Here is a 15,072-nt window from a genome sequence, read left to right on the forward strand (position 1 = left end):
TGTTTAGAGTTCCAGGCCTGGAATCTGGAAGATCCGAGTTCAAATCTGGTCTCAGAGATTTACTTAGCCTGTTTGTCTCAGTTTCCTCATTTATAAAAATAAGCTGGAGAAGGAAAAGGAAAATCAGTGTCTTTGCCAAGAAAATCCCAAATGCGGTTATACAGAATTGGACAAGACTGAAAATCAACTCAATAATGTGATTTTTCGATCAATACGTAGCCTGCCGGGATCTTTAGGTATGATTTAAGGGCCATTATTTCTGAATTTAATACATTGTCCTCAGTAACTGAGGGGCATACCCATTGTTCACCAAGAAGTGTTTTTCTTGGCATTTTTAAAATTATCTGAAATGAAACTATATATCCTATATACTTCTCTGACTTAAAGCTGCTACTGAGCACAGTTTCAGGATGATTCAGGATCATTTTAATGAATATCTTTATTGAAGTTTATAGTACCTTACACTGCTTCTCTTGGGGCCTATGGAAGTCTAGGACTATTTACCAAATGGTCCCAGAGTGGTATGCAGTTTGAGTTACTGTGTTTAGTTTTTATGTCTCCTATTGTTCATCTTTCATTCCCAAAGAGGACTGATGTCTTAAATCAATTGGATTTAACTGAGGCAAAGCTTCAGAAAGTCAATAGCCACACTCTCTCCTCCAGAGAAAGCCCAGTGGCAAGACATAAGTCAAGACAATTGGCAATGACTTAGGATGCAGTGGAAGACCTCAACCTTCTAAAGCTAAGCCCTTTTCTAGGTCTCAGTTTGTCTGAGGTAATGACCATTCAGTGAATAAAGACTAGGTAGAAGTGAAACAAAGGATGACCTAATTTGCCATCACAAAATGATCAATCTCAGAATTTCTGGCCAGAATAAAAAGCAATTGCTATTTACAAATAAAGATTAAAACTATTAGGGAGCAACATCCTCTCCATCCAACACTACCTTTACGCACTTCATTTTTCTCAGGAGGGTATAGTAATTTACTTTTCAATGATGTATACTATTGTGTCATGATCCAGGAGAAATTCCATTATCTCAAAGACATCTTCCTTACAAATCTCAGTGGGAATAGATCTAACTGAAATATTATGAAAACTGTTGATTGATGACCTTCAAAGTAACTTCAAGAACTAAAATCACAAACATATTCAAGGTGGGTGTTTAATTTTGCTGAGATAAAGCCCCAATTTTTTTGCCACGTGATATTGTATATCATACTTCAGGGTTAATAAATGCTACCACCAAGCGTCTATCAGAGCCACAACTAGAAATTTTTATATCTGGGGCAAATATCACTCCTGAGGCAAGAATACTGTGAGGAAATAAGGTGGAGGAGGATCTTACACCTTCCTGTCTGCCCAGTAGCTTCCTATTTTAACTAATTATTTTTGCTAACTAGCTTTTAATTTCTGCCATTTCTGGAGGACTTAAGTGTTGTAATGTGACATACTTCAAGTTCAATATTCTGGGACAAAGCTCTGACTGCTCAACTTCAGTTACAAAATCAGTACCCATGACTAACAGAAATGCAAAATTACATGTATAAGAGAGCATTTCATTCTTCCTAAGTGCATTTATTAGTGTGATATCTTTAAACTTTCTCCAAGGCTTACTCTAATATTTCTTACTAGTTCATAAGTATCTTTGGGCTTTCCAAGCACATTGCAAGTTTACGACTTCAAAAGAGGGCTTGGAAATAGGCTATATAGTTGTATATCTGAGGACCAGAAAGCTAAGTTCATAAAGGCCAGGCTTGCTGTAGAGTAATAAATTTTTCAGCCACAAAAATTCTCAATGATTGTCAAATAAGTTGTAAATAGTTAACAATGTATTATTGGAAGTCATACCTAATGTATGATGTAATAATAGATCTAATTATTAGATGTAATAATGTAATATTACCTGGTGATCATGATCAATGGTAGAGAATAAAGGGGAAATATAAATGAGACAAAGCCATATTATTTGTATGATTCTTGTAGATAAAGAAGGGACCTTTTTTAGCTTGTAGGACAGAAGGATCTAGATTCTGCATTAAAAGAGGGGTGGTATGATTCAGTAGGTAGAATTTGGGGCTCAGATACTAAAATTTTGGTTGCTTTCCAAATTCCCCATTCTGCATTCTCAATTCTACTACTCACTAAGTGGACTAAAGCAAGTCTTGAACATTACAGCAAGGGTAATAAACATTTGGATGTTTTTCTAGGATCGATAACAGAAATGAAAAACATGAATGGGCTGAAAAGTTTTTGACAAATTCATAAACCTTTAGACATTTATAATGATAAGTTTGAGAGTATATTCCTGAAATTTTGATAGAAAAAAATGATTAATCTTTACCCCAAATCCATTCAAAAGAAAAAAATATAATGCCAGATAGTTTTGAACCTTTTATTCTACAAGTCACTTCTACCCTTCAGTGTCAGATCAGACAGGATGATTATCACCTTTCCTCATTCAGGTGTAGAGTAGATGAATGATGCAAATAGACCAATCATGCACTTAGAGCACTTAGAGATCTGAGATGATGTGGGCACCCAGCATCACTAATTTTCTTTCCATTTCTTAAAGCAGGAAAGCTATAGCCTTGTAGTTCTACAATGGAACAAACATGATTGGAAAAAGATTAAAAAAAAAAATTTGAAACACTGCTGACCTTTGCGCTCGGTAGATATATTTTGAGTTCCCAGTTAGCCTATATAACAGGAGGAATACATAGGCACTGCCAGCGACACCATGGCAGATCCCAGGTCCTTTCTTCAACAGACCCTTTCTCCACGTGAGCTCCCCACACCGGATACAAGTGTCCAGATACTGAGGTTTCTTGGAAACCAGGTATGCCTTGGCAAATAGGTAGGCAATTCCTGTAAAAATATAAGAGACATCCGAGTTGGTATCAATCACCCAAACAAAACGGCATGCTTTTCACTTGAATGTGAGATCTATCTTCTCTTCTATGGGATTTATTTCAAATTTGTTATGATTGTACCAGTACCCTTTGGGGAAAGTAGGACTGGAAACAGTAGATTGAGATAATGCCCTTAATTTAAAAGTGGGCTGATATTTCCTATGGACACAGGTAAATAATTTGCAGCAAATCTGAGTATTGGCAGTGACTCAATGTTTGCTCAGCTTAACTTTCTCTCACAGAATATCAAAATGCACAAGATTTAAATACCGCTATTATACAATATTGGTTAAATTAAAATCAGGAGAACCATTAAAAATCAACATGATTATATCCCTTTCATAAGTCTGAACTGCGAAGTTTTGAAACTGCTTCTGCTCTCCCTCTTCCTATGTTTTTCCTACATTGATTCAGAAGAAGATTTTATTTCAGCATAAATACATTCAACCAACAAAACAGCAAGTGCAAAAGTACTACTAGAAATAAGCCAAGATAACAAATAGCCCAGCATTCACATGAAGGGACTCATAACCAAAGCAATTCTCTAGCTTCTAAACTAAAAACGACAGGATTTAAAACCAGCTGGGGTTTTAGAACCATACAGTTTAGACACCTCATTTTAATGATAAAGCAAATGAAACCCAGAGAGAGGGCTTTGGACACTTGGTGAGGAAGTTGCTGGACTGGGATCTGACTCCACATCCTGTGCTATTAAAAAAAAATTTCAGTTTAAAATTCTGCCCTCTCCCTTCACTGCCTCTCCACCCTATCAAGAAAGAAAGAAATGCAATACCCATTATGCATATGATGTCTTGTAAAATGCATTTCCACATTAACCATATCTCTCCTTAGGTTAAATTTGGTGATCTCTAAAAATCTTTACAATTCTAAAAGCCCATGATCTTAACATAAATATATAAACTACAAACAACTATCCACTAATTCTTTTTTAAAAATGTACCATTACTCTTTAAAGTTTTTAGAATAAAATGTACTCCCAAAACAAAAGGGAAAAATCATTCATTGATATTTGATAGAGGGAAATACACTAGTAAAATTGGGGAGGTTTCTATGTTAGATGTGAAACATGAACTATAGCTTATTCATCCATTGAATAACTATTTCAAACCTGCTATCTGTCTAGATTTGCAATATTAAATATCTCTCTATATCTATCTATATCTATATATCTATCTATATCTATATCTATATATCTATCTGTATCTATATCTATATATCTATAGCTATGTCTATATCTACATCTATATATCTATATCTACATATCTATCTATATCTATATCTACATCTATATCTATCTCTCTATCTATATATCTATATATCTATCTATATCTATATATGACATTTGAAATTCCAAACAAGTGTTCTGAGAGCTAATGCTATTCCCTGGGTTGGAGAGACAAGACTCATATATGAAACAATAAGTACCAGTGTAATAAATGATAAGGTAGCCAAAAAGAGGAATATATCCTAAAATGTCCAGGAGCCGGGAGAAGAAGATCATTGTGGCCTGGTGTGGCTAGAAAAAGTTTCATGGTAAAATAAGGACTTGAGGTGGCTTTTGAAGTATGGATGGTATTTCCAGGCAGAAAGGGTGGGAGGAAGCTATTTCTGAAACAAGCCAATTTCATATGTTAAGCTTAGAATGAGGATATGAATAGAAGTGGGGGATGCATGACTACAGTAAAAGAATTACATTAGGAAGAAGTAGAATTTAAGTATGAATAAGGAGAATGAATTCAGGTAGCTGTAGGATACAGTGGACAGTACTTGACTGGGAATCAGAAAGGTCCAAGTTTACATTCTACCTAAGATACTAGCTATCTTGGGTAAGTCACTTAACCCCAGCTTTGATTTCCTCAGTTATAAAATGGAAATGATAATAATACCTGCTTTGCAGGGTAGCTGTGGGGAAAAAGATAAAGTACTTGCCAAGCATTATCTTAATAAATTAGCTTATTTGAAATGTACTTATTTTACTACAAGAATTGTGAATGGGGATAAGGGAGAAAACCTAGAACTCAAAAATTTTAAAAACAAATCCAAAAAAAAAATTTTTGTTTTAAATGTAACTGGGGAAAATATCAAATAAATAAATATATAAAATTAAAATTAAAATTAACACACATGTGAAGAAAAATTCAGAGAGGAAAAGGGAGGCGTATACCACCTGTTGTTGGGTAAAATAAGCAGAATGAGGAAAAACCAAAAATGATCACTGCAAAAGTGCAAATGGAAAGTACAAAGAATTACTATTGAACTGTGGTCATCATAGTAACCCAAAAGCTTGGTCTTGGAGAAGAAATGAAAAATGCTTCTCTTATCCTGTAAATGGGAGGGGAGGGGAGGGAAGACTCATAAGAATGGGATAAGTATATTGGCTAGCCAGGATTAATGGGTTCATGTCATTAAGCTGCTTTTTTTTTTCTTTTATTCTAATCTTTGTTACAAGCAATGGCTTAAATATAATGATCCAAGACAATTTCAAGGCACTTGTGATGGAAAGTGCTATCCATAAGCAGAGAAAGAATTATGGAGTCTGACTACAGATCAAAGCAGACCATTTTCACTTTGCTTTTATTTGTTTTCTTTTGTGGTTTTTCTCTTCTTCTTTCATAATATGACTAATATGGAAATATGTAAAATAAGATTGTACATGAGTAACCTATACCAGTTAGCTTGCCATCTACAGGAAGGAAAAAAATTGGAAACTCAAAATCTTATTTTAAAAAATGGATGTTGAAAACTATATTTATGTGTAATTGGGGGAAAATTTTTTTAAATGTAGAAAAAAAGAATCGATGAACTCAATGATATTAGAAGGACATTGAAAGATTTGTACAAAATGATGAAAAATGAAGTGAGCAGAACCAGGAGAATATTGAATACAGTAACAGCAATAGTGTTTTAAAATGACTTTGAGCAACTAAATCATTTTGACTATTATAAGCATACAAATTAAGATTAAAAGACATTTGAAGAAAGAAATTATCTGACTCCAGAGGAAGAATTGACAAAAAGAAGTATGTATAGAATAATTACACACACACACATGCACATACACATATGTTTATACCTATTTGTGTCTAATGATAGCCATCTCTAAAGTGGAGGTGTAAAGGAAGGGAAGAAAAGAGTGAAAAAAAAAAAGAAATTTACATGATTCCTTTGTTGTATAGTTAGAAGAAATAGCAAGTTGTAAATAATAGATTTGTAGTTTCACATGCAATTATCTTTTTTATTTTACTATTATGGATATGCATGTTTTGTTCTGTGTACTGAAAATAAAGTAAATTTTAAAAATAAATGAGCTATTATTATTGATAATTTTTAGGATAAACAGTAATAATAATAATAATAATTGGTGATGGGAGAGGGATTGGGATAGAAACTAGACCTATGATTTCATTGCTGTAGGGAGTGCCTGGTAAGGAACTTCCTATACATACAGTGAAGGATGGCAACTTATCTTACAACTTAAAATGTTAAAGAGTTTCATTTAATACTGAGAGGTTATGACCAAGATCACATCCCTATTATGTGTCCCAGGCAAGACTTGAATTCATCTTTTCCCAGATAGGTGGCAAGTTTTCTATAAATGAGAAAAATCATCAAGGATGACTGAATCTTCAAGCCTTGGTGATTAGAAAAATGAAGATACCCAGATAGAAGCAGAAAAGCCAGTTGAAAAGCTAGTTGAGTTCAGCACTAGCAGCAAAAGCTAACATTTCCATAGTGCTTTAGTGTCTATAAAGCACTTCTGCTTCAATTCTGGGACTCAACTAGTACATTACAAGTGAAGAAACTGAGGTTCAGTAAAGTCAAATGATTTGTGCACAGTCACACAGGTAGAAAGTGTTAGAAATGGTGTAAATTCAAGTCACTTCAGATTTTATCAATATTTTCTCCTGATCCACACTTTCATTTTAGTCATGGTGAATTGAGGTAATTTGTAATCTAGGCAAGTGAAATCATCCTATAGGCAATTAGAAATAGTTTAATACACCTAAACCTAAATTGCTTTTTAATATGTAATCTAGATTATATACTAATAGATTATAACACTAGATTAACATATAGTTTTACAGATTTTTCTTTGTGAATGTACACACTATGGAAGGAAAATTAACCCATTATGAAGTACATGCTCATTTTATAATTCTATACAAAAGGGTGACTCAGAGGTTCTTAACTTGGGATCCATGAACTTGTTTTTTTTCCCAAAAATATTTTTATAACTTACTTCCATATATTTTATTTCCTTTGTGATTTTATGTATTTTGCTTTATGCATTTAAAAACACTATTCAGATTGCCAAAGGAGTCATGATAATATCAAGGACCCATTATTTCTGAAAGTTTTATTTTTGTAAATTTCTCTTTTAAGTTAATAAAAATTTACTTTTCTTATTCTGAATTCCCCAAAAGAAAAAATAAAATATGCTTAGTCACAAAAACAAATTCCTACATTGACTATTTTCAAAAAAAATTCTTTCTCAGTGCATCATGTTCTTTCAAAAGATAGATATCACATTTCAACATAGGCCTCTGAAATTGTGGATGGTTATTGCATTGACCATAGTTTTTTATCTTTCAGAGTTATTTGTTCTTACAGTATGAATTATTCTTCTGCTTCTTTTGCTCACTTTACTCTGTCTTCATATGGGTCTTCACAGGTTTCTCTGAAACTGTGCACAATTTCTTATGCTACAATAATATTCTGTTGCATTTATACTTCATAATTTGTTCAGCCATTCCCTAGTTTGTGGTCACTCTTTTGACAAAAACAGCTGTACAAAATACTTTTGTATATTTAGATATTTTTCTTCATTCTTTGATTTTTTGAGATATAGGCCTAATAGAGATAAATAGAGGTCAAAGGGTATGCAGAATTTAATAACTTTTTTAGAACTTCATCTTTGTTCCCACTTTGGTGCCACAGTTCACACATCAGGCTATAATCCCAAGGGAGTGAGGAAAGACAGAGTTATCATGTCCCTGTCATAAACTGTTTTGAAGAAGAAAGTTTATGAGTTCATCTTGCCAATATTGATTCCTCCTTTTTGAGGTATGCTGCCCTTAAAACTAGGTTAATTTCTCAGCCTTTAGAATCATTTCTAGTATCTACTATCTTTTTAAAAATTATTTTGTATTTTATTTTTTCCAGTTACATGTAAAAACAATTTTTAATATTTGTTTTCAAAACTTTAAATTCCAATTTCTCTCCTTCTTCTCTCCATCCTCCTCCCCTCTCCTCCTCCCCAGGGAGAAGGCAAGCAATTTTATACAGGTTATATGTGTGTGGACTTACAAAACATTTCCATAATAGTCATGATGTCAAGGAAAACATAGATAAAAATAACCTTCAAGAAAAATAAGGAAAATTTAAAAATGTATCTAGGTTCTACTTTCATCCTATAGATTACTTCTTATTTATTCTTTTCTGAATAATATACCCTTTTGGATTCCTTCCTCTACCCCTATGGATTGCCCTTAATCATCAGAAGATTGGAACAAGGGTTGAGAATGACACTAATTTAACATATTGATTTTAGTATTATTACTTAATGATGAAATATTGATTGTTGGATACAAAATATGAATGCAAAATTCTTTTTTATACAATAATGAATGCAGTAATAGGATTTAATAAAGTAGCTATGCTTTCACTATTTTCAAAATTCAAAAATGTAGCTTCACCATATTCCCCCAAAATAAATTGAATAAGATCAGTTTTTGTTAATGGAGAATGAGAAGATATTGTAGGGATATTTTCCAAATTTGACAAACTTAACAAATTTAATGTTGACAACTAGGAAAGCTCCAATCTTAGATCCTCTCGAACAATAAGAGAAGTAAGTCTGGTTTTGTTGTCACTTTATCTTTTGGCATCACATCCTAGAAATGAAATACATGGATTGTAGTGTCCTAGAAGGAGAAAAGACCATTTTAAATCTCTTATCAGCATGTCTAGTAATATGCACAGGACAGAATGCTGTGGCAAGACAGGAACAGTAGCCAGGACACAGAAGGAGGAAGTGTTCTTATTTAACTTGCCTTGCAGATCTTTGGACTACAAAACCCTTCCAATGTGCATAGGAGTAAGATTAGTCAGTGGGCCAGGAACTCCCAGAGTTGGTTAAATTTAGTCCTAGTTACCACCACCTGTTGTCCTGTGTATTTGTACACTGATTTTTTTTTTCACTGAGCACTTCCTCCCCACTGTGGCTTAGAAAAAGGCCAGGTGTGAAGGCTCTAAGAGGGTAAAATAATAATGGGAAGATAAAACTTTTCAGCTAAAAAAGGGAAAAAGGCAGAAAGGAGTATGGACAGAAAGAAGGGGTCTTTCTTGACCCTTCATGCTTGATGTTCTATTCCCTCCTGCACTTTCTTGTCTCCCTTTGTGTATTGTCTCCCCCTTTATGTTATAAGATACTCAAGGGCACGTGATTTATTGTATTTGATTGGAAGGGTTGGTTGGGGGTACCTGTGGAGAAAGGCTTAGGAAGGCAACGAGTGCTACAACTATTCCATACCAGCTGTTATTTTAAGGCAATGGATGTAAGAAATGACAAATAAGGGGAATTTGGAGAAACTTGTAATGATATCAACTGGTATAGAGTGAAGCAAGCAAAATCAGGAAAATCACACACATAATACTTATAAAAATGTAAATGAAGGCAACATGAAAAGAAAACAATTAAAATTAATTGTAATGATCAGTCTTGGTCCCAAAGAAGATGAGATGAAACATACCTCTCTCTGTTTTTAGGAAAAAGCTGAAGGATGACTGACTGATAATGATCATTGTGTTGGTCGGTTTTTCTGAACTATTTTTGTGAGGGTTTGATTGGAGAGAAGGTATGTTTGGAAATCAATGTGATTTTTAAAAAACATGACAAATAAGTAGTTTTCAAATAAGGCATCACAGTGGTTAGTGAAATAAATTCACTCTCACTTAAGAAACACTATTATCACTGTCAGATATAGAGGGGGTTGAAAGGAGGTCAGGATGAAATAATTACAGAAACAGATCAGGATTAGTGGAGGAAAATGTTTGATCTGAGGCTTGCTGAGATTATTATTTTCACCACAAGCTTGCTGCCAATTCAATATGATTCTGATCTGGATCATCACCTTTATTTCCTGTTAGCTCAGAGGAGCTGAACAAACTTTAATACCATCTAAACAAAACACAACTAGAAAAAAATTCTGCTTTAAAAACCATTTCCAAAATGGATTCCAAAAACAAATGCAAGCAATGACCTCCTATTTTGGCACTATCTACTTTAGCCTATATTAGTTTCATCAATTGAAGGTATACGCTACCAATTTCTGATAGAAATGGATGGTTCCTTGGCTGTTAGTAGGAACTTCTCTCAGACCCTTCTGTCATCATTAATAACAACAGACCAAGCATAAATAATGATACATCGAACATTTTAGTTTCTCTTTTTTTTTTCTGAAAAGGTCTGATTTTATAGTTCAGTGGATAAATAGATTCAGTGGTTCTAAAGTGTAATATGTATTTTGATTTTATTAAAGACCTGAACAGTAAGAATGTAGAGAGAGAAAAAGAAATGTCTATGTTTCCCAGGCTGTGCTTTGCAAAATCTGGTGGTTTGTGAAGCCTGATGTAATGTGAACTCTGAAAATGGAGTCAGAGGGTCGGGTATTAAAGTAAGTGGTATTATAGATTTCCCTTTGGGTGGACTTTTTGGGTCCCAGTTTCTGCATCTATAAAATGAAAGGATTATACGGCTAGAATCTGGGTAGTAGAGATTACTGTTGATCTGCTGAAGGGATATGTGGGAAATCCAAGTTATTACTGTGGCAAATCTAGAAATATCCCCCACGTAATGAATATAGACCAAAAAACTTGGGCCATCTTAACTCCTACATTTTTTCACACTTTCACTCCATCATAATTCTGCATGTCAAAAGTTCATCCAAAGGAAAACAAACCTTATTACCTAATTTTATAGATTCAAATAAAGGATTTACTTGTTTCTTCAGCATGCAGAGTCAGGACTAGAGCACAATTTACTGGACTCTTTAATTGAAATTTATGATCCTCTATTCAGAATAGTTGAGAACTGAGTTATTCACTTTAATTATATATTCTGGTTTAACTGAGAGCTTTGATATATATACTATTAACAATTTTCAAGGTACTAGAATAAACTACACTAAGATCACATGGAACATAATTTTTCCTTCACTTTAGCTATCACCAAGAGTTATGGTTATGAGTATCAATTATAATTATATAAAACTATCTTAATATTAAGTTGCATTAACGTTGCCTCTTTTTGCATCCCTAGTATGTAACACAGTGCCTGGCACATAGTAAATGTTTAATAAATGTTTATTGATTGAATGACTCACGAAAAGAAACATAAAAAGGGGAGGTTAAAGTTCACTTTTATTCTTCTTTGATTAGATCACGTCTGGGCTATTGATTTTTGGGTGGCACATTTTTAGAAAGGTTAGTCACAAGGCAGTCCAGAAGAGAGCAAATAGAATAGTGAGAGAACTAGGTCATTTCTGGAGAAGAGAAGACTTACAGGGGATGTGACATTTGTATTCTCGCAGAAGTGGTGTTATTCTTCTCCACCCCAGAGAGAAGAATTAGGAGCAAAAGGCAAAAATTGCCAAGAGGCTGATTTAAGGAAGGGCTTCCTAACAGTAGGAGCTCTGAAAAATGGAATGCACTGCCCCGGGAGAAAGAGGGATGTCCCTGCAGACTTTGAAGCCGAAAGGGAAGGATGGACTCTTAATACAGATTAGATAAGCATAAAATGACCTTAGAGGTCTTTTCTAACCCAGAGATTTCAAGATTTTATATTATAAAATGATCTCTAGATTCCTTTCCGAATTCCATGACTTTATTGAAATGTGTTTGTTTGTTTGTTTCCTAAGGCAATTGGGGATTCAGTGATTTGCCCAGGGTCACACAGCTAGGAAGTATTAAGTGTTGGAGACCAGATTTGAACTAGGGTCTTTCTGATGTCAGAGCTGGTGCTTTATCTACTGCACCACCCAGCTGCCCCTTGAAACATTTTTTAATGAGAATTTTTCATGTTCGTATTTCCTCTACAGAATACTATTTATGAAATTATGTTATTTTTTAAATTTTTATATGATTAATTTGGATATTAAAATGGGTTCAATCCTTTTTTGAGGTTTTCCTAATTTCTCAATTGCCCCTTCATCCTGAGAATATTCCAGATCTAATCAGAACAACATTTTAAAATTCTATAAATTTAATTTAAACATTAATGTAATCTGCAGCTTTATTAGCTTTGGCAACTCTAGACTAGATAATAATAATATTATTAAAGTGGAGTTACAGGGATGGAACCAATGTTATAATGGAAAGATGTTTCCCTAAAGGAACAGCTATGTTAATTGTGTGACGCTGGTCAACTAAGGAAACTAATTTTCAGGTCATTTAGGATTAGTTTCCTCCACAAAGGTCCTACTTTGATACAACAGCATGGTGGAGTAGTGACTTTTGGGTCTCAAAGAGGAACATAAGCCTTGATGGTCCTATCAAGGCAGTGGAATCCGAGTTGCATTTGGGAGATTGACCTTAAAAACAATCTCTTTTTTATCCAAATATTTCTTCCCGTGAGTGATATTATATAGCTACACATCCTCGGGCATCAAAATCTCCAAAATGAGGGTTGACAAAAGGCAATGGAGAGATGTTTGGTAGACAGAATAAGTGCTTAGCATATTAGCAATAATGGGCATGTACAAGAAATGCACAAAGGAGATAATCCTGGAAGCATCTTATTGGGAAAAAATGGGATTTTTCATGTAGTAAGAACAAGGGGTAATAAAAGGATCCTGTGATGTACTGTTGCCTATGGAATGTCTAAAACATACAGTAAAGCTGTTAGCACATTGCATAAACACACTAAGAAGAGTTTATGGAAAAATAAGGGCAAGAATTACAAAGAATGAGAAGACAGAGAAGAGTTTTAAACAGTACCACTGGAGGGAGCACCTATATCAATACAATTATAGATCCATTAAAATTTGTTTAGTTCAGAGCTTCATCAAATAAGATGAATGCACAGAACTAAGTTTAAGATATTATCAAGGACAAGTATGAATAATTTAAAAAAAAAGATAATGAGAACAAGGGATAACAAATGAATAGTTCAAGTTTTGTTGTTGTTGTTTTCCTTGAGACAATTGGGGTTAAGTGACTTGCCCAGGGTCACACAGCTAGGAAGTGTTAAGTGTCTGAGACCAGATTTGAACTCGGGTCCTCCTGAATTCAGGGCTGGTTCTCCATCCACTGCACCACCTAGCTGCTCCAATACTTAGTTTTGTTATTTTACTGATATGTGAATATTTTTTTTTAATCCATTGTGTTGGATAGACCTCTCCAGAGTAATATGGGAGCAAATGAGCAAGAACAGTACAGAATGAGAAGTCATGGATGGATTCCTATCTGCACTAGTGTTGGAAGTGCCCACACCAATGGGATAACAGAATGTCCACAGAAGTACTGAGATATGGACAAAAATTGAAGAGTGGTGATGAAAATGCTTAAAGTATCATAATGTGAAGATATACAAATGGATTCACAAGAGACCCAGGTTCTAATTCTATTTTCACCATTAATTAGTTGTGTTAACTTTTTCAACTCATTTAACTTTACTGATTCATTAACTTTGGTTAAACCTAATTGGCAAAATGAAAACTTAAATTCTCTGATTCTATGCATAGAATCCAAGGACTATTAGAAGTGAAGGAAATAGGAATTCATATTCTATACACAATGGCACATATCCAGTCTTTAATTACCAAACAAAATACCATCTACAGTAAGATAATATCTAATATCCCAAGCCTTCTCTGTGTGAGTTAATTGTTCTTTTAAAAGTATGATGTATAATAATTTTACATATATGTATATATACATTTATCTTATCTTTATATAAACCTATTGGGATCTAATGATGGCTATCTTTAGGGGAGAGGGAAGGGAAGGAAAAAAAGAAATTTACATGATAATGTTGTATATTTGAAAGGAATAGCCAATTGTACATAGCAGATTTGCAGTTTCATTTGTAATCATCTTTTTTATTGATATTATGGAAATGCTTGTTTTGTCGCACAAATTAAAAACATAATTTTTTTTCAAAATATTGAGACCATTGTTGATTGTTTAGTGGACTAAAGGTACAGGCTAATGGCATCATTATCTGGTTACCTGAGTACAAAATTTCCTGTAGGATATTTAAAAGTGTTCTGATGCTTGCTTGGTGGATCACAATGGATAACTGAGGAGAAAGTAACTTTGTTCAGCTGAATTAATTCTAGGTGAAGTCCAAGCTCATCTTTGTTGATTATCCTTCTGCTCTGCCTAAGCAAATCTCTTTTTATTAACTATTAAGTGACCAACAAATATATTTTCTTTTATCCCAACACCGAACTTCAAACTACCAAGGCACTGGCCTGAGTTAGACTTTTCTCAGAGCACCATCCAAAATGGTCAACTGTTCCTCATCAATAAAGATAAATCAAGAAATTATAGAAGATAGGATTTAACTGAAGCAATATCATAACATTAGAGCAGGCGAATAAGGCTGTTTCAAAGTCCCTTTCCTTGGAGGAATGTAAATAAATAATAGATATGGAATGGTTAGGTGCAGCATTGCCTATAGGCAGAAAGCTTAACTATTAAGATTGCAGAGTGGATTTAAAAAGGCAATAAGTAAGAAACCTACTGAAATCAGGCAAGCCAAGACAAAACTAAATAATGTAAGCTATTCTCAAGTGCCTATACTTATGAAAAACTCAAGAGCCCTTAAAAATTAAACCATGCATAATTCCCAAAACTCATATTAGCACATACTTAAATATCTTCCCTGTTCAAAAAATTTCCCCCATTGAAACTAATAAACTAGCAAAACTGACTGGTTTGAGGGATTTTAAAAAACATCTCTGATAATCCACAAGAGGAAAGACAAATCATACCTTGAATAACTAGAAATAACTCATAAAAAAACTTTTTATTTCCCTTTTCTTTGAGTTCTAATGGGAAGGAGTATTTCAATCCCGATAGTGAGGTTGTCTCTCTAAAAGGTAATATTATTCCTAAGGAGAGGTGAGAATGATCA

The 15,072-nt window shown here is 33.9% G+C and overlaps 1 protein-coding gene across 1 annotated transcript in view; it reads right to left on the bottom strand.

The window, feature by feature from the left end:
* Positions 1-15,072, bottom strand: part of LANCL3 (LanC like family member 3) — a 109,452-nt gene that overhangs the window by 16,441 nt on the left and 77,939 nt on the right. The window contains 1 exon segment of the mRNA XM_074300848.1: positions 2,661-2,868. Coding sequence (XP_074156949.1) covers positions 2,661-2,868 — 208 coding nt within the window.

The sequence above is a fragment of the Sminthopsis crassicaudata genome, chromosome 3 (assembly GCF_048593235.1).
Source record: "Sminthopsis crassicaudata isolate SCR6 chromosome 3, ASM4859323v1, whole genome shotgun sequence".
NCBI classification, from domain to species: domain Eukaryota; kingdom Metazoa; phylum Chordata; class Mammalia; order Dasyuromorphia; family Dasyuridae; genus Sminthopsis; species Sminthopsis crassicaudata.